This window comes from Pinus tabuliformis, chromosome J (genome assembly GCF_031772625.1).
Source record: "Pinus tabuliformis cultivar Carrire ecotype Pingquan chromosome J, CPIR1, whole genome shotgun sequence".
In the NCBI taxonomy this organism is placed as follows: Eukaryota; Viridiplantae; Streptophyta; class Pinopsida; order Pinales; family Pinaceae; genus Pinus; species Pinus tabuliformis.
In genome coordinates this window covers 1050162026-1050181701 of record NC_142295.1, presented here as the reverse complement: position 1 = coordinate 1050181701, position 19676 = coordinate 1050162026, and the positions used below count along the sequence as shown (strand labels likewise).

The 19676-nt window shown below is 38.0% G+C and overlaps 1 protein-coding gene across 1 annotated transcript in view; it reads right to left on the bottom strand.

Annotated features, from left to right (window-relative positions):
* The window catches only part of LOC149230525 (origin of replication complex subunit 1B-like), a 37273-nt gene extending 28963 nt beyond the window's left edge, over window positions 1-8310 (bottom strand). Inside the window, 2 exon segments of the mRNA XM_089379007.1 lie at window positions 7045-7180; window positions 7265-8310. Coding sequence (XP_089235133.1) covers window positions 7045-7180; window positions 7265-8220 — 1092 coding nt within the window. The 5' untranslated portion in view covers window positions 8221-8310.
* Window positions 8311-19676: the final 11366 nt, after the last annotated feature.

The window sequence follows — 19676 nt, the reverse complement described above, 5'->3', positions numbered from 1 at the left end:
CCATCCATTGATCCATATGTTCGACTGTACTATCTTTGTCATCAGTGCCTTGCACTGCTCTGTTTCACTGAGCTCTACTCTGCTGAACCATGAAGAAGAAGAATTGATTGAGAATGTCTCATACCATTCTCTACTGACCCGAAGTCAGTTTCATATGAAGAGAGTGTGTCATATCACTCTTACTGACCCGAAGTCAGTTTTATTGATCCCAGATCAATATCACAAGAGAGTGTCTCAAACCACTCATATTGATCCCAGATCAGTGGAGGTCATCCTAGCATAGGGAGTACGGTAGATACAACGATGCGTCCATTGATAGTACTACTATGGTCCCTAACCTCATTTCCCTACTCATTAATCAGATGAGAGGTACTTCCCATGAGTCCCAGACTGCATGGGTAGGATGCCTCGACAGGAGAACTAATCATCCTGTCCCAAAGTCGCCTCAGGGTATTACAGGGGAAGGTTGAGCCATTCAACCTGTACACAGCGCACCATTAAAGGAGGGTGAGTTGCCCTATGGTCGGGTGTTGCTCCAGTAAGTACCCCAAGCCCCCCAGAGCTCCCAGAGCTCAATGCATACAACATGCAAGACCCTTATAAGAAGTTCTCTCAACGACTCCAAGTCGTTCGGGAAAGTCACAGATTTGACCTTTCCCCGGGGCTTTGACAAAATGTCTGTGACATGTACATCAGTCTCAATGCGATGGAGCCTCCTCGCTCATCGACTTACCATATCCCAAATAAGGTAGTATCTGATGTCTATCTGCTGGAGCAATCATTGAATACAAGATTTCCTCAATAATCAAATCCCCCTAGTTGTCATAGAGGATCACGATGGTATTCATCATGTGTACAAACAGCTCACTGAAGAGCTTCCACAACCAGGCAGCGTCATACAAGATCATACTCGTAGTATGTATTTGGTCTCGACGGTGCTTATAGCAACCGACTTCTGCTTCCTGCTCATCCATGATATCAAAGCAGAACCCAAAGAGAACCAGCACTGAGAACTGCTCTAGTGATCCTCCACACTGCCTGCCCAGTCAACATTCGAATAATCATGCAGCTTCATATTTCCGGCAATGAATCCATGAGAGATTGTGCCCCGAAGATATCTCAAAAGATTCTAGGCACCAACCCAGTGTGGCTCAATCATATATGAGATCACCATGCTAACTGCAAATCATATGTCCGGACGGAAGTTCACCAAGAACATCAACACGAATGAGTTTATGAAACTCAAAAGTATTTTCCCAAATCTGGTCCGACATCACTACCATATAACTTCTGAAAGTTAAGATCCTCAAGGTAGTCACGGGCTTACAGTTTATCGTTCCACATCTGGAATCCAACTCCCTCTTACTTCTATAAATGAAAAGGTCTGCACCTTTTAGAAATAGGTCGTCCTCAGAAGGTGTCGATATGAGAGGTCTATCATCCACAACCTTCAAACAAAGGTTTGGATTGGTTTCACTCTTAGTGAATCTCAGCTTCATCTGACAGCTATCCTCTCATATCAAACCCGGGTTGTTTTGCTTCAAGCCATAGAGGGCTTTCTTCCACCTGCACACATGAGATTCCCGATCATGAATCTCAAGCCCCTCAGGTTGTTCCAAACTTGTAGGTATGCTACATGAGGGGAATGGTCCCCTTGTAAGATTTTCCTTCAGTACATCTCAGACATGTACCTTCATGCTCTTTTTGAATTCAAGCATCCCAGTCACCATCTAACTCACATTAGGTAGGGCCCCACAATAAGTAGACCTCCGGTGCTATAAATGAGATGTCTCCACTGACATGTTCCTTAATGGACCATCCTGCAACTTGATACAAATTGCCAACCCTAAACTCAAAGACTTTCAATGCCGAAGTGGACACCAGGTTCTTCTTGCGATCAGGTACATAAAAGAGATTATGTAAATGAATCGATTTACCCTCATTCAACTGAGGGGTAACATTCCCTACACCCTTTTCGGGATAGGTGGCATCAGCTCCAAGTATAATCCCACGATTGTTTCCATCTGTACCAAATTAGAGAGAGCACCCTTCTATCCGATGGAGTGCGTTGAAGCACTACAATCAATAAGCCAGATTCCCAAAGAATCTGAAGGAGAGGGCCAATACAAGATAACGCTTCTTTATCTTATCAAAAACAACATTTGATTCTTCATACCTGTGGTTCCTTGCTTTCTCTGAAGAGTCGGTTGTTACCTGTCATTCCTCTGATCATTGAAGATGTCCTTAGAATGATTGTTATCATCATCAAGTGACGTGTGCCTGCCATTCGGACACTCCTTTGCATAATGGTCGAACAAGTCATCTGCCTTGCTTCCACCCTTAGATCTGGACTTCCCAATGAAGTAATCTCTAGGTAGGCCATCATAAGCTTCTACTGCGCCATTTTGATAATGTTCTCTGCTTCGATTTCACCCTTGGTGAATTTGAAGAGGGATGAGGAATCCATTGATCTTTTTTCCTTTCCCATCTGTCTTCGGTGATTGCTCTTTCACTCTTGTTTGGGCATTGTCTTCACCTCAGCTCTGATACCATGTTAATTTTACGTATGTTCTATGTTAAGAGCAATTTATTTCAATTTTCATAGTTAGCTCAATATCTTGTCTAGATTAGCAATCACATCAACATTAAAGTAAACTGCAGAAAGAACATAAACATAAATCACAAAAGACAAGCCAGGGAAATAGGACACAAGATGTGGCGCTAGCCAGGGACAAACCCCAATGCGGGGAAACCCTTGATCAATTCTTTTTATATGTTCTTCAATAGTTCAGTAGAGAGAGAGAGATAGTACATTTACAACAGAAGTCAACACTTAAGACTTTCTAGATAAGAGAATAGATCATCTCTACATGAGATGAGTGCAAGACATGCTGCTTCAACTAATTCTCCAAGGTGACTCCTTCACCTATTATTGTGTTGCATCTTGTCGTCATGTTGCACCTCACCGTGCTGCACCCATCACCACATTGCTAGACCTCATGACCATGTTGTACACATCATCATGTTGCACCTTATGCTGCCACTGTTGTCCCATGTACCATACTGCACTTTGCTGCACCATGTACTAGCTATCCCATCTATTGTTTCATGTATTTTTGTCCATGTATTGCATCATGTACATGTTGTACTGTTGTCTCATTTACTTGCTCCATCAAGCTTCATTGTTGCTCCATGCATCACCATGCTTGCAACTGTCCATGCTTTACCATGCTGCTACTATCCATGCTTCACCAAGCTTCATTGTTGTCCCATGCATCACCATGCTTGCAACTGTCCATGCTTTACCATGATGCTGCTATCCATGCTTCACCAAGCTTCATTGTTGTCCCATTGCTGCACCATGTACTAGCTGTCCCATCTAGACATGTTGTACCTTGCTGCCATGTACTAGCTGTCCCAATCACCTCAAGGCACCCTACAGATCTCGGATCTGCTACATCAAGGATTTGTTGTCCAATGATAGGCATCCAAATCTGCTGTAGGGTATGAGGCTCCTCCTCCATGTATCCTACAGCCAACCTGTACCAACCAGCAACATAAAGCAACCCCAAACAATAAGGAAGAACCTCTGTCCTATTGTGCTTTGTCCTGGGCATATGCGGCCTAGAGAGAGGGCCTCAACTAGCCTTTTGGCCCTCACAAAAGGTCCTCCCACGCAACTGTAGCAACAGCCCTATTCAATGGCCCTGTGACAGAGATAACCCACACATAAATACTTCAACTTACCTCTGATTTGTTGCAGCCTGATCTGACTAAGAAGACATAACTATGCTACCCATAAATTTGCCCTTAAGCACCTTCCTAGCTACTTAGAGCTGCAACCTTCTTCCACAGAGAATCCGCACCAAAATCCGCACTTCAAATGCTGTGGCTAGGGCTTGCTCTTTACTGCGGCTAGGGCATGGCCTCTTCTCTTGTCTGCAGCTAGGGCACCTCTTCAACTGCGGCTAGGGCTTGTTTGTGCCTCCATTTAGATCTGCGGCTAGGGCTTGTTTGTGGCTCCATTTAGATCTGCAGCTAGGGCTAGGTCTCTTCTTTAGGACAGCAGCGTAGGTTTCTTCTAGACCAGCGTTAAGGGTAGCTAGGACTTCTCCTTGCTACGCCATAGCAATCTCCTTCATGACTGCGTTAAGGCTGATTATGGCTTCTTCATTAGGGCAGCGTAGAGCCTTTCTCCATTAGGGCAATGTTATCCTTTAAGATCTCTCCTCCTACTAAAACCCAAAGACAAGTAGAGAGGAAGAGATCCCAAGTGACTGTGTTGAAATGAATTGAAGGCCACCTCTATTTATACTAAAACGTTGAGCACAAGTGGGGTTTATTTGGTTGTTGGCCGACCTTGACGAATTGTCCCATAACACAAATAAATTCATATTTCCATGAATACTTATCGGAATCGAGTGATCTTTAGATCAATCCTACACCTCTCGATGAGAGGGATCCAAGAAAAATATCAGTTGCCATTAATAAGATGACCCACATGGAGTTTGGCCCTAGTTGCCAAATTTAACATATATTCAATCAAACTTGTAGTGCTTTCATGTGTGAGTGCAATTTGTTTATCTTTAAGTGCATAAACACCAAGAATTAAACCATTAGTAAAAGTTAAAACAACAATCAAATGAATTATTCTCCGTGCAATACAACCTTCAATCAATGTGGAAAAAGTCAAACTCAGGAATAAATCGACATGGGTGTAAAAATTGAAAAAGTCATAAAAGTTGGGAGAAAGAAAAAACGGCAAAAACTCCACAAAATTTTAAAAAAAAAAAAAACATATTTATTTATTTTTAGTTTTTAGCATCTAAAGTATCCATAACATCAAATAAATGCATTGCCACAAATATGAAAAGAAAGCTAGTATATAAGATGTATAAGAAGTCTAGTGCTACTTCACATATTAACAGTGAATCAAGTCCTAAATCCTGACTCCTGACTCAGTCTCAAGAGTTAAATATCAACAAAAATATAATAAATGTATAACCATCATGAGTCATCTACATGTCATAAACTAATCAGTCACTAAGTTCCTCTGCCCCTTTCACGAGAATAAGGAATGGCTTTGCCTTTTCCTCTAGAGGAAGAAGGCCTTGCCCCTGGGGCTACAAATGGACTTTGTCATCCTCTAGAAGCAAAAATAAGAGGTTGCCTTTGTCCTCTGCCCCTACCCATGCTAGACAGTGTCACCTCCTCCTCCACCTCCTGCTCTGCCTTTTGTCCCTGCTCTAGTTTCTCCATATGAAATCCAATGAGGTTGAAACCACTCTCAGACATCCCAAGTCATTCCATGGTAATGTTAAAAATTTAAGTAAAATGATGAAAATGAAATATAAACACAGCCCCAAATTTCCCTCAAAACCGCTTCAAAACTCACAAAACCACATTTTTGGGGGTTTGTGGCCAGCCTGGCAATAAACTGGTCGATTTATGCCTGGTCAGACCAAAAAATCGAGGGGTATGCTTAGATAACCCAGTTTTTCAAACAGTTCGGTGGCCTGGGCTAATGAACCGACCGGTTTGGCTGGTTTACAGTTCAAACCGGCCAATTTTGATACTATGACATAAAAAATTAACTATTTAGTATTTACTAAAATTTGAATTTTATGTATTTTAAAATGATTGATTATTTTCTCGATTTCTTTCTCAATTTCAATTCAACTAAAAGTTTCAAGCCTTTCAAATATAACCAATTTCAAATTCAGACCCATTTCAAGATTTTGGCTTTGCCAAACTTAATTTCAATTCTAATTTTTGATAACTTTGATTGTAAAAACCAAAGTACAAATTAACTCACCAAAAATTCAACGTATCATGTCAAAACCAAGACTATTTTAGGTCATCATTTTATTGGAGCATTGGTCCAAAAGTTGCAGATATTCTTATAAAAACATTTTGTAAAAACAAGATTGGAGGTTTCAAAAAGTTATTGGATGTCAAAGATACAATGAACATAAAGGGGAGTGTTAAAATATAATGTTGAATTTGTGTTAAAATATAATGTTGAGTTTATATAACTAAGGAAAATTAGATTATAAGGTTAAGGATAAGCATATCATAACTTAAAGTATAAATAATGTATGCATTGAGGGAAAGAAAAGCTTTGTAAGATGTTGTATTATAAGCAATAGTTTTTTATTTTTGTATAGATTTTATGTACCGATGGCTCTTTGTTTTCTTAAATGTGGCATTTTTTCCTTGGCATTTATAATAGACAAGGGCATTAAGAGACAGGCATAGAGCAATGCCATTACAACCTTTAGATTTGTCAAACTCCAAGAAGCAACCCAACTTTCAATGGTGAAGTCCATGTAAAGCTATCGACTAATATCATAGTAAAACTTACGATAGACTAACAAGATATTCCCTCAACCAACTCTTCACAACAAGACACCTCTTTTAAACAGATGAGCCAAATCCAACTCTACTAGACAATCATCTATCCGAAGACTCTTCCCTTAAACCTCAAATGGTAGAAGAGCCACACATTCGACCATGGATACTTTGATATCTTCCACATGTATAAGAAACAACTTATTTGATTTAAAGATCGATAGGTCTTGCATTTGCCTCGACACTAAATGTCATTGAGCTCTTTGCACACTACAAAGCATGATTTCTATTAATGGCCACGTTGTGACTCTATGTAAAGCTTTGCTTGAGTTGGCAAGTGATCATTATGTAATTAGGTTTTAGAATTGGCATTGAACAATGTGCCACTCAACATGTTTAGCTATAAGTATATAAAAGAAAGCTTTGTAATCCTGTGCAAACCTGTTCTCAAAATTTTCATAGTAAGTTATTCCAATATAATTGTTTTAAATCGACTTAGGCAGATTAATGACAAGATAGCAAAGAAACATAGACATAGGTAGACTTTAACCGAACGGAACTAAACCTAGAAGCTTCCATTTTAAAGCATGTAGAGTGCAAATAACCTGTTTCTAAGGAGATAATGTGAATTTTGTTATTCAATCCAAAGTAAACCTGCCCGATGCAGAACCATTTGAGATACAGCCAACATACCTCATTATCATCAACATGATTAGTTTGAAATAGCTCTCTCTTCAGATTATGCGGTTGTCTTCCAATAGATGTCTCTTCAGGAATAATAAACCATCGTCCTGTAAACCAGTAGGATCCATCTTGATCTTTCCACAACCTGCAAAAATTTTGAGAAACTTACATTCCTTGTGCACAAAATGCTGCCCACGGAACTCTGAACCTCTAAAACCCAAGCCATTACCTCTCAATCCGAGCAGCCCACATTTCAGATGAAAGAAGCCTTTCTCTTGCAGTTTTCCGCACCTTCCTCCTCTGCCTACGCTGAGGCCTCTGAACTTTCTCCCCTTCTTTATCTCCATCACAGAACAAGCACACCCACCTGTCCTTGGGAACCGACTTCAATGGAGGCTTCAAGCAAGATAAATGAAACCCTCCCAAACACTCGTCGCACTCCACCATAACCGCCTTTCCGGTCTTCCCACAGATCTGGCACTCGTCGAACACCGAGTCATCAGAATCGGAGCTTGATTCCTCCCGCCTCACATAAACGCAATCCCCAACCCTAAACTCAACCCCATCAAATTCCACCTTGGTGAAAACCTTTGGCTTCTTCTGTTTCTTCTTGCCATTAAACTTCTCGGCAGGCGTTCGATTCTGCTGAGCAATGCACTTCTGTTTCCGGGACTTGGAACTGGGCTTCGATGTAGTGTTTCTGCTGAGGGTTTTAGTGCAGGACTTGGGCTGTTTTCTTGCAGGTCTTTTCGAGCTTAAAGGTTTCCTCCTAGTTTCTGTACGGGGTGGAGAAGGAGGAGCCCGGACTTCTTCTTCTTCTTCGGCCTTCTGCAGGCGAGAAGATCTTCTAACGGACTCGCTACCATTGGCGATTTCAAGGCCTTTTTTAAGTTTTTTTTTAGGCTCTGCGATGTGGTTATTATCGTCATTTTCATTGCTCCTGGGCCGCTTTCGAGCTGAATGCTTTGCTGGCGTTTTGGGGGCGGCCTCTTCTCCTTCTCCTCCTCCACCTGTTGTGAATGTGAGGCGTTTAGATACGTGACGAGATGCCCTGGTGACCTCAGGCGTGCGGGGAGCCCTGGTGGAGGATTTCTTAACGGATGATGACTGAAATCCCGAGTGCTTCTTATTATTCTTTTTTTCTTGCAGTGGGGTTTGCAGATCGCATTTGCTTTCTTCTGCCATGGCTGGGTGAGAAAGATAAAACTCTAGAGACGATTTACAGAGCCACACCGCAAAATGGCCGTCGCAGGCTCTGTGCTTACACAATGTGGAGCTGTTTGTAGTTGTTGTTTGGTTTAAAGAAAATGGCGCGAAAAAGTTCCCTCCGCCCGAAGATGGCCGGGTGGCGTATACGATCATATATTTGGTTAGATTTAAATTCATCGAGTAAAACTGAATTATATGTTTTCTTTGATGGCACGCACTCGAATTATTTTTGTTTTACGTGGGGCCATGGATGCTACACTAACGTGGAACTCGGAGGGTGGCTATGGATAGTGAAGTTAAATTTTATTTTTGTTTAAGAGTTTTGAAGAATTGTTCCATTAGTTAGTTATAATTTTTTAATTATAAAAATTCAATTAATAGATGAAATGGTTTTTTATGAATATTTTTTCTAGTTAGGGGTGGGTAGGAAAGGAGGGATATTCTACAATCCCGAAGGAATAATAGTGAATAAGTATGTTTGGGGTTTAGGTAAAAGGACCAATAATCAAGCTAAGGTTTATGGTTTGTATATGGGGCTGCTTCTAACCAGGAAGAGGGAAGTTAACAATATTACAATTTTGGGAGACTCCTACCTTGTAATAAGAAATTTAAGAACTGTCTCCCTTGCTTAAGACAATCATCTAAATCAGACTCTCCAACGTGTTCAAGGTATTCTCCTCACCTTTGATAGTTCGCAAATCTGACACATTCTCAAAAACCTCAACTCAAAGGTTGACATGATGGCAAACATAGTTTGTCGCTTAAGTGAAGGCCAATCGGAAATTAATGGGTTCCCTCAACTTTTTCCCACTCCCTAACTATCCCCATGATAAGCCCCTTTATGTATCCCTCCCCCAACCCCACCCATCCAAGGCATTTAACGTTTATTTTCCTTGATCCTAGGGTAACTAATTTTACCCCACCTATCATGTTGGTAGGTACCATTATCAGGTCACTCCACCGTCCCTCCCACCTCGCTTGTATGATGAAGCACTACCCCTCTCTCGACACGAGGCCTTTATTCTCTCCTCCACGTGATGCTCCTTGGGTTGGATTCACAATTAAGCATGGGAGTATTCTTGTCTAGTTCTTTGTTCAATGATTATCTCAAGAATTTGAAGATGTTCACCATGTGAGCCCTCTCATCCTTCGTGCTACATTTACTCCTCTTAGCTCAAACTAGACAATCTATTTGCTCGAGCTCTTGGCTGCAAGTAAAGGAAGCTATCTCTCCTCTCAAGGAAATGATGGCATCGCATTAGGATCCTAGAGGCTCTAGTTCGTCTCTGCTCCACACAATGTATTTGCATGGCAACTATTATAAATTTCATTTAGGTTGTCTAAAATTTCTCATTCTGCTCATTGTTTACAATTCTAGTAGGATTGGGTTCCATCCTCTTAGTGAGGAGAACCTGAGAAAGTCTCAGAGGTGTGATTTTGCAGCTTTTATTTTGGATTGTGTTTCCCTACTTGGGTGCTTTAGCTCCCTCCAGAGAGCTTTGTAGGTTTCAATAAAGGATAAGCCCCATCTTGAGGTGTTGAATTTCCTTTGCTCCGCCTTTTGTGCTTGCTCTGCATTGCAGTGACGCTCTGAGAGGATGGCTACGAGAACCTGGTTTAGTCAGCGTGCATGCTCAGGCAGGGTGGTGAAAAGTGATGTTAAGAATCTGGCAATGGATCAAAAGCAACCTCTCTCAGTTCCCTCGGCTCCTGCAGTATATGTTCAATGTGCCCAAGAGCATGCAAAGATTAAAGTGAAGCTCTTCAACCTTCAGATTTTGGTGCACTGTCAAAATGTGGTGGCTTGTGAAAACTCTAAAGTAATAGAGGACAAATGCACGCAGATTGTCACGCTTGAGGATGAGGTTGGGATGTTGTGTAGCATGATCGAGGATCTTCAACTCCATATGGCCAAGTCGAGCACCCTCCTAGAACAATAAAGCACCCCTTTAGAAGTTCATAACTTGACCATTGATCTAAACCACCCTGTTGATCTTGATGCTTAAACTTCAAATGTATTGACTGGTTTTGATTGTGTTTTCCTTCTCCCTCAATTTTGTTTGGGTCTATACTAGTGGAATAAATAGAGTATTGTATCTTTTTGTAGTGACTATGGACAATTGGGCATGGATTGGTTGTCTGCAACTGTCAAAATTGAAGCCCGGGATGTATATGAATTGTAAATCTCCCGTGTATTTTGTTGCGACCGAGCGCAGTACTAATACAAAAAGTACTCATTGATGTTAAAAAAAAAAAAAAAATCCTAGTTCAAAATTTGGTAAACATTTTTAAAAATTATAAGTCTAAATTGTTTGCAAATGCCTTAGAGGTGTTTTAGGGTTTCGAATCCATTTATATATTTAAAAGTGCATTTTAAACAATAAAAAATCACAATTTTATAAAAAAATTGTATTGTCAAATTCAACGAAAACATCATTTCCTCTATTAATTAGACTAACCAAATTGGTTTCATATTTAGGTGATAAAGAGTTGATATCGTTGTAACTTATAAATGTTTATGTACACTTTGTATATAGAAAAAGGTTAATTATTTAAAAAGAAAAAGAAAAAAACTTTACATTTCAAACCTTACATAATCACTTTTTCGAAAACTTGGTCTACTATTAAATTAGCTAATATGATGATTTGGTTCATTTTAAAAAGTTAATCATAAATATTCTAACTTTTCATTTTATGATATACTCTCTTCTTTTTTTGTAATATGACAATCAATTTAATTGTTTGTCTATAATTCCTACTATTAAATTATGTAATATAATGATTTTGTTTATTTTAAAATTGGAGAATAATTTTATGAAAAATGTTTCATCTTAAGTGAGATTTTGTTGATAATTTTAATTGTTTAGAGATTTCTATGGTGCAATTTTTGGGATTGAGAGATTGGTCTCATGGGGATGATGAGTTTAATAACTTCTTGGACCATCTCAATAGCATATCTGATGATATCAAGTTTACAATGGAGGTTGAAGAGAATAATTGCATCCCATTCCTTGATATCTTTCTCATAAGAAACAAGATGGATCTCTGGGGCATAAGGTGTTCAGAAAGAAGGCACACACCGATAATTACCTTCATGTAGATTCGCACCACCACTCGGCTCAAAAGATGGGTGTTCTTCAAACCCTTTTTACTAGAGCCTACAAAATATCAGATGAGAATCACACCAAAGAGGAGATTGCACACTTAAGAAAAATATTTACAAGCATAGATAATAATAATAAAGACATAATCAAAGCCATCCAGAAAGCCAGATCTGGAAGCAGAAAAGATAAATTTGAAAATCCCTTAACTGTTAATGCATACCTTCCATATATACGAGGAGTCACTGATAAGTTGGCCAAGGTTCTCATGAAGAAAGATATCATAACTTCTTTCAAGCCCATGACGACTATTAAACAAAGGATGAAATCAGTCAAGGATAACCTAGATCACCTCCAGCAAAAGGTGTTTATATGATCAATTGTTCTTGTGGAGAATACTATATTGGGGAAACAAGCAGGTCTTTCAAGATTAGGCTTAAAGAGCATGGTGCAGATATCTGAAATGAAAGAACTTGATCTTCAGCTTTAGCAGAACATGCGGACAAGACCAGCCACCATTTCTTCCTTGAAGACACTAAGGTCATTGCCAATGAAAAACATCATTTTAAACGTAAAGTGTGGGAGGCTCTTGGAATCATCAAGCGCCCTCAAAACCTCAATAAGGATGGAGGCTTAGAAGTTAGCTAAAATTGGATTTCCCTTCTCCCCCACGATACCAAGGAATAAAGATGTTTTTCCCTTTCTTATTAACCTTACCATTCTTTATCGCTCCCTCGTATCCTCCCCCTAACCCTCCTCCCAATCTTTCCCATGGATGTTTTATCACCTTTTCCCTTATCCTCTCAAATTTCCCTATCACCCTCTCACACTTTACCCTAGTGAATTTTATTAACCCTCCTCCTTTATTCCCCCTTTTGTCGTGATTCCATTCATTAGCCCCTCCCTTCTTTGGCTTTAACCCTAGCATATTGTTACCCCTCTCTAGCCCTAGTAATAATAATAATAATTAAAATCATATTCATAATTAATATTACTTATATCTATTAATAACATGATCTATTAATCAATATTAGTTATTAATAAAATTTATATTGAAATGTATTAACAATAATTAAAAACATAGGTTTATTAAAATTATCATAATTTATAATAATTAATAAAGTGAAAAATTAAACATATACTTCTATTCTAAATTAAAAGTAAAAAAATATATATAATTAAAATTAAAATTAAATTTATTAATAAAGTGTAAAATTAATAGATACTTCTATTCTAACTCAAAAGTCAAGAAAGATTTATTATTAAAATTATAATTCTAATTAAATAAAGAGATTCCTTTCCAATGAGCTCGTCGACTCCTCACATCCTACAACATTGCATCTCATATTTATAGCTTTCATCTTTTTCTCTTCTTTGTAGATTCAGTCCTGAAGATGATTCTTGTTCTAGACTTGAAGCGTAGACATAAAAATGCAGACTGTGGATTTTCCGATCTCTCAATCCCAAAAATTTAATTATATTTAACAATATTTTAATAATTTTTTTTATTATTAAATTTAAAGTTAAATAGGGGTGGCAAGAGCAAGAGAGGTCTTTGTATAGCCCCGGAGAAAATTTGGTCAAAACGTTTGCATGTGAACATGGCTAAATGACAAATAATAAATCATAAATGCATAGCCTGTTGCAAGGTTTGATCTTGGGCAAAACTTCACGTGTCCAATATCAAAATTTTGGGTGACTCTTTTATCACCATACAACACTTATTCAAAGGAACATCACCTTGAGAGAAGCACTTGAGGACCCTATTAAACCGAATAAGGAAGCTCTTTGAAGACATCCCACAAAAGGGTATTTCCATATCTTTAGAACTCAAAATGAAAAAGCCAACAAATGGGTTAATCAAGCCTACTAACTTCAGGCAGGGCCTTTAAAGGTCAATGATGGTTCGGGATGGTGGTCTTCACAATAATTCAAATGGTAAAGTTTATTTATTAAAAAAAAAATCAATCCTAATATGGATCAACTTAGTGATTGGTAAGATTTCCAAATTAAAAAGCGTGTTCAGCGATGCAGAAGACCAACAATTACACCGTCCTCGCATAGAAGACATAGTCCAAAGGACACAATATCGTTATGCCATCATACCCCTGCACCAGATGATGATTACAGTGGAAGGCAAGGTCATTATGTATCGATATGCCGCATTATCCCTAGGATCATGTGGGATTTTGGAGAAGCAACATAAATTGCAGTGGATGGAGAGTAGTAGAATGTCATGGGTTGTCATTTTGAGGGGCACATTGGTGATGGGAAACTGGGGAAAGGTCACAAAGTCTAGCAGGACTTGTGGAGCCACAACTTGTTTGGTGTGTCCTCTTTCTCTATTAACATCTTTCACCTCCAGGTTGGTCCTAATCCTTATTTATTGCTTCGCCAATTTTGTGTGTATGCCTAGGTATAAGCTATCAGAGGAATTGACCTTGGACTGGGTGGGTGGGTGATCCATCTTGTGTGTTTTAGTTGCAAATCTCTACGCCATTGCATGGAATAGATATGGGCAAGAATATATTGGTCTGAATTTCATTACGTGAAAGATTATTGAGTCTCAATAAAGCGTTTGGTATCAGACCCAACAAATATGAAATTTACAGCACAGTGTGGAATTCTAACAGTTGTTGATCTACATTCAAAAGCATACATATTTCGACCAAACGAATCATTGAAAGGCCAACGGAAGTTGGGGTCGCTCTACTGACACCACTGGGCATAGTAGTCCAAAGACCGAAAAAACAATTGGCGTAGATAATAATTGATTCTTTACGACGAAATTTCTCTATTGTCGACATTTTTCCTGTGATAGTTATGGGTTCCATATCGTCGCATGACTGATGTTGGCACCCGTCATAAGACCGCCGAGTTGGAGTTCTTTAAAAATATATATAAACTCAAAAATATTTATGCCCACTACAATAAATAGATGAATATTTACATCTACAACGTTCATCGGGTATAACAGGGTATGATAAACTATTATATGAGCGTGTACAAGGTTTTGTTTGCAGAAATTGTGGATATTGAAATGTTGAAAATATTTGTTAAGTATGCTGAAATTTGAAAGATGAAAAGCACTTACCGATATTATTTCATTTGGTGTACTACCCTCAAATTGAATCATAAGATACATTAATCCACAAGTTGTTGTTACCCAACTCCAATCTTTGACTGCATTGTTCTTAACATTGTAGATTTGTATGTCTGTTATCCATCAATCTTATTTTTTCCATAGCCCATAGATTCATCTTATCCTCTCCCCAAATTTTAGGTTTGGCCCTGTTTACACCAGCCTTGGTAACTTCTCAAAGTGCCAAAAATGGGGAGAATAAGTAGAATCTACTACTTAAATTCCTTTGCTCAAATCAATCTATGCTTATCATTTTGGGTTTTGCATCAATTTTATGTCATTTTTTGGTGCTATAGTATCTAGAGAAAGGTACGAATCAACCATCGTGAATGATGTGCCTGCAATTTGATCAATTAGCTATATAATAAAATAGAAATTTTTATTGCATCCTCTTGAGACCATGTAGGATCTACAGCAAGAGATAAATTTTTATGGTTGGATGAGAATAGGTATCTAGGGGGTAGAGTTTCAAGTTTGCCAACAAAATGAATACAAAGTCAAAATATTCAACCTCTAACCCCTAAGAGATTTAACATTTTCCCATAGCAATTCTTTGCACATATTCATTTGTGGGCCGTTAAGTGTCTCCTCATGGCACAAATGACGTTAGTATTAATTATCATAATCATGTTTTTCTTCCAAGAGATACACCATCCACTTAAAGCGTACTGAAAATCACACCCTTAAGAGAAAAAAATACCACAATTATTGATTTGTAGCCCCAGGAGAAAAAAAGTGAGAGGGATAACTTTAGGTCAGATCGAGGGGAAAATGCAATTGTATCATTGCATCTAGGATCTCCTAACAGCTTGTCTAAGAAGTATGAACAAAACTTGAAGAGTATTGATTCCAGCGAGGCAAACAATGAGCATAATGCAACCCATAGGTGAAGAACCCTCTTGCAATGCACCCTTCACCAGATTTGAGTATATTCATAAAAAAAGATAAAATTTTTTATTAACGTTTATTTAAATAAATTTGACTGATAGGATATGACATAAGCTTCTTTGTTAACAAAGGGGAAGTAAGTTACACAAAAGGGTTGTATATCTATTAGGATTTCAACTTGAGCTTCTTGTAAGTTTGTGTAGTGACAACATTCCATCTAACCACTAATCCATGTTTTAACCAATTCATAACTCGAATGTTGAAAGAAAAAAATGAATTATTCATGAAAAGCACGATTCAAGGTTGTATTGTTTTCTTAACGTGTTAAACTTCAAATGAACATCCTACTTAGCATTTTAGATGCATTAACTTTTAACATGCATGGGTTCTTCATGGGAACGACCTATAGCCGAGGCCCTATGTGTTGGGGTTCGTCCTCACGATAACTTTAATACTTATTTGTTTAGATAGAAGATCAGTTAATGGTGAGTCTCTATTCATGTTGATTTCTCGTAACATAACAATTGGATAACCAACAAATTTTATAGTGGGATTTTTTTTAATGTTATTAAACAAACATGCACTCTCATGTTATCTTCCACAAATAAATATTTTGGCCAAGTAGGATTTTGAGTGCTAACTTTGATATGGATTGATGTAATTGTGTGAGCAGATACATTCAATTAATTGCAGTAAAAAACAGAAAACATAGGAATCCCTTGGCTTGGAAGGATTTCAGGTGCTAAGTTCGATATGTATTGAGTTGTGATTGTGTGAATACGCATATGTCAAGTAATGAATTGCAAAACAAGAAAGGGGCAGAATCATTGTGAGGCACACAACCTACAAAAATACTCCTTAAGATTCCATGCTACTATTGTACACAAGGATGTAGGAATAACATAGAACATCATAGGGCCAAACCATTAAAGGACTTCCACACTCTTCACCCATTACAAACCAAGGCACCAAATCAAGCCTTTCATGCGTTGGAAGTGCAACAGAACGTTTGCTATTGGGGGTGATTGGCACGCCCGTGAAAATAATTGCAAACAACTTCGGTATTGCAGTTGTGGCTTAGATTTCAAGCATGAGCATCTAGTCATAGATAATACAAGAGCATTCAGCATAGTACATGCCCCATAGACCAACATTCTTTCAAATATGACAAGGATTTCGTCTCTGATGTTTTGGTTGTAGAAACCCTTGGAATCCTAAAATATTGAAAAAACTGTTAAAGTATGCAGGCATGCTGAAAAACACCCCAAATTCTAATTTCCAAACATGAGGGCTAGTGGGGATGAATCCATCAACAAACATCTTAAAACCTTAACTTTAATGTTAAATTTTAAGTTGATGATAAGTTCATTAACACAAGTTAAATACCATATGGGATGTTTACGAGATTTCTTTTAGGTCCTTTTGATGTTTTCTTAACCCTTTTGTGTTAGAAACATGGGCTTGTAGGCTAGAATCATTTTAGACTCATGTAACATTTCACTTTTTTAGTGGGAACAAGAGATTTTCAAATGTTGGTATGGAAATTTCAAAATCTAGATACAGTCGCAAATAATTTAGTGGCATTTCCAAGCCATATTAAATCCATTTCAAACCCCAAATGGCATTTCAGGTCCAAAATAGGTGTTTTATAACACGGGTTTAATGACTTATATCTAGTGAAAATCAGGAGACAGGGGGATTTTTATTTTTCTAGACTAAGAATCATGGTGGTAGTTTTTTTGTGCCTTTGTTTTCTATAGTATGCTTTGTTTTTATGGCATACTAAACAAATTATTAGAGACTCCTATTGCCAAAATTAAAATCATGCACAAAAACTATAACATATTAGTTTATGTTTTCTTAATGTTATGAAATAAAAATTTGCAACCCATTATTTACCCTTCCCAACACTTAAAAGCACTGATCTATTATTTGTATCAAAAATTTGTAGGACAGGATCACCAAGTATCTCCCATGCATTTACAAATGTATAGAGACTCCAAATCCAGGAAAAACATTAAAACATTAAAACATAAAGAAACCCTAGAAATTAGTTCCTATAGCTTACTATATGACTAGACAAAAGGAGAGTCCAAAAGAAAGTCTACATGAATAGTTGCCTCTGTTAATATAAATATGTGTACAATATGAATATAGGGAACATAATGTGCTTAAATTTTTTAATATTTCCATGGGGTTTACAATAAAGCTAGCATACCTGATTTGTTGTGGAAACTTTGGAGGATTTGTTGTAGAAACTATGAATTAACCCTCTAGACCCTTTCACAAGGAGTGGAGGGGGCAAAGGCTAATCCTGGAGAAAAGGGAAAAATAATAGGTGGTAGATCACCTTATCGTCCCAAAAATAGAGCACCTTGGGTCCCAAACAAGGTTAATTTATCTAATGAACAACCACCTTCTAGTTTTTCAATACCAGGACCTCATGACTTTGTCGAAGATCTAGTGAAGGTCCTAACCCATATGACTTTATTAGATGCTCTTAAGACATTTTCTCAATTTGAAAATTTTTCTTGGTTCTTACAAACCCCTCCTCCTGAAGTAGAACAGAGAGCTCTATATTCCAAAGAAGCCTCCTCTCAGCCAAAGGAGGAATATAATATCATTGAATTAGGACAAGACTTCCTCATTTCTATTTTTTAGTAAATATTTTTACTTTGTGCTCCATAACTATGTCATTGATACAGGAGCAAGGCACAATGTCATGCCTCTTCAGGTTACGAGGAGATTGGATCTTGAGTGCATGGGCCTTTCTAAATATGTTATAGCTTTGGATTCAATAACTTTAGAAACAATTTGTTATATTAAATAATTATCCATTTCCTTTAACCCAACTCTTGATGTAGGAATGCTAATACACATGACTGTAGCTAATATATTATTGACGATGTTGGATCCGTCGAAATTCAGGGGATCTCCTCGATATGAAGTCTTGATTACACCTCACATCGTTTGGAGTAGGAGCCCCATTCGGGTTACATCCCGGTTGCTGAAATAGTTGGTTTTGGTGATATGCCTTAGCTGTGATAACACATAGAATGATGTACTTATGACTTTTGTGAAACAAGTGTATAACTTTGTGAAGATTCAAGCTCAATGCATGAGAGGTTCTAACACAACAAGGGGGAAGTGAGTGAGGTCCTTAGAATCCTGTAATAGTGCGCAACTTGAAAGGAACACACAAGCATAAAAGGAATCATGAGTTAGCCTACAAAATAGTTCACAAGATAATCATGATTGAAATATATAACAACACGTATTCAATAAGATTCGTACTAATGCAAACAAAATAGTTCATAAGCATTAGCGTAAATGAAATAACATATATTACAAACATAACAACAATAGTCGTACTATATTCACAACATATGCATGAAAATGCGTTGGCTCTGAGCTTTTTATTAAAGTGAAAGTCCCAAACATACATATACAATTGACAAACCACTAGTCCCAATAGTGGAACATGAAGCCAAAACCTGCTCCTCCAAAGAAAGATACTCATTATATGTTAAGGAGAAGCTAAGGCTCTCAACGAAACTCCCAAGCTTCTGATCCTAAGCCAAAGCCCTTTTGATGAAAATGAGGGTATATTTATAACAAATGGGATGACTATTCATCTTCCTTTATGACTCTTTGACTTCCCTCATGACCTTTTGACATCTTTACAGAATGACTCTTCATATTCCAATTTTGACACTTGTACTTCCACTTACAAAAATGTTTAAATACAAAATTACGTGTACCCATATAAGACAAAATTGAGTAGAGTCAACTAAACAGCCTAATAAGACAAATACCATATCAAGCCTGAGTTTGTGTGAACTCTATCTCAACCACTTCAACTTGTAGCTTTTCGGTTACATAATGATGCCAAGATTTGTATTGTGTGATTATTTCCCCAAACTTTAAGATGGGATCAGGGTGGAAGCAAAATCTAGTCTCCATTGCATATGGGTAGACTACCTTGGAACTAGTTTGAGTTTCCTTCTTCAGTAGGAGCAACATGGTATTGATTTGGACAGGGCCACCAATGTACTTCTGCATATTATGCCTATTCACCTCTAGATCTTCCTTGGTAGCAATTTGCCTGAGTTGGTCCAAGTATTCTTCAACTTCCTGTCTAATTTTATTCCTACCTTTGGCTTTAATGAGTGAGCCAACTGAAGGGATATTGTGTGACTTCACCATGAAATACACATTGTTTTACAGCAGTGTGTATGAGGCTTTAATGTTGGCAATGAATGAGCTGAGTTGTTTGTTACTCTAGATAAGCATTTGAACCC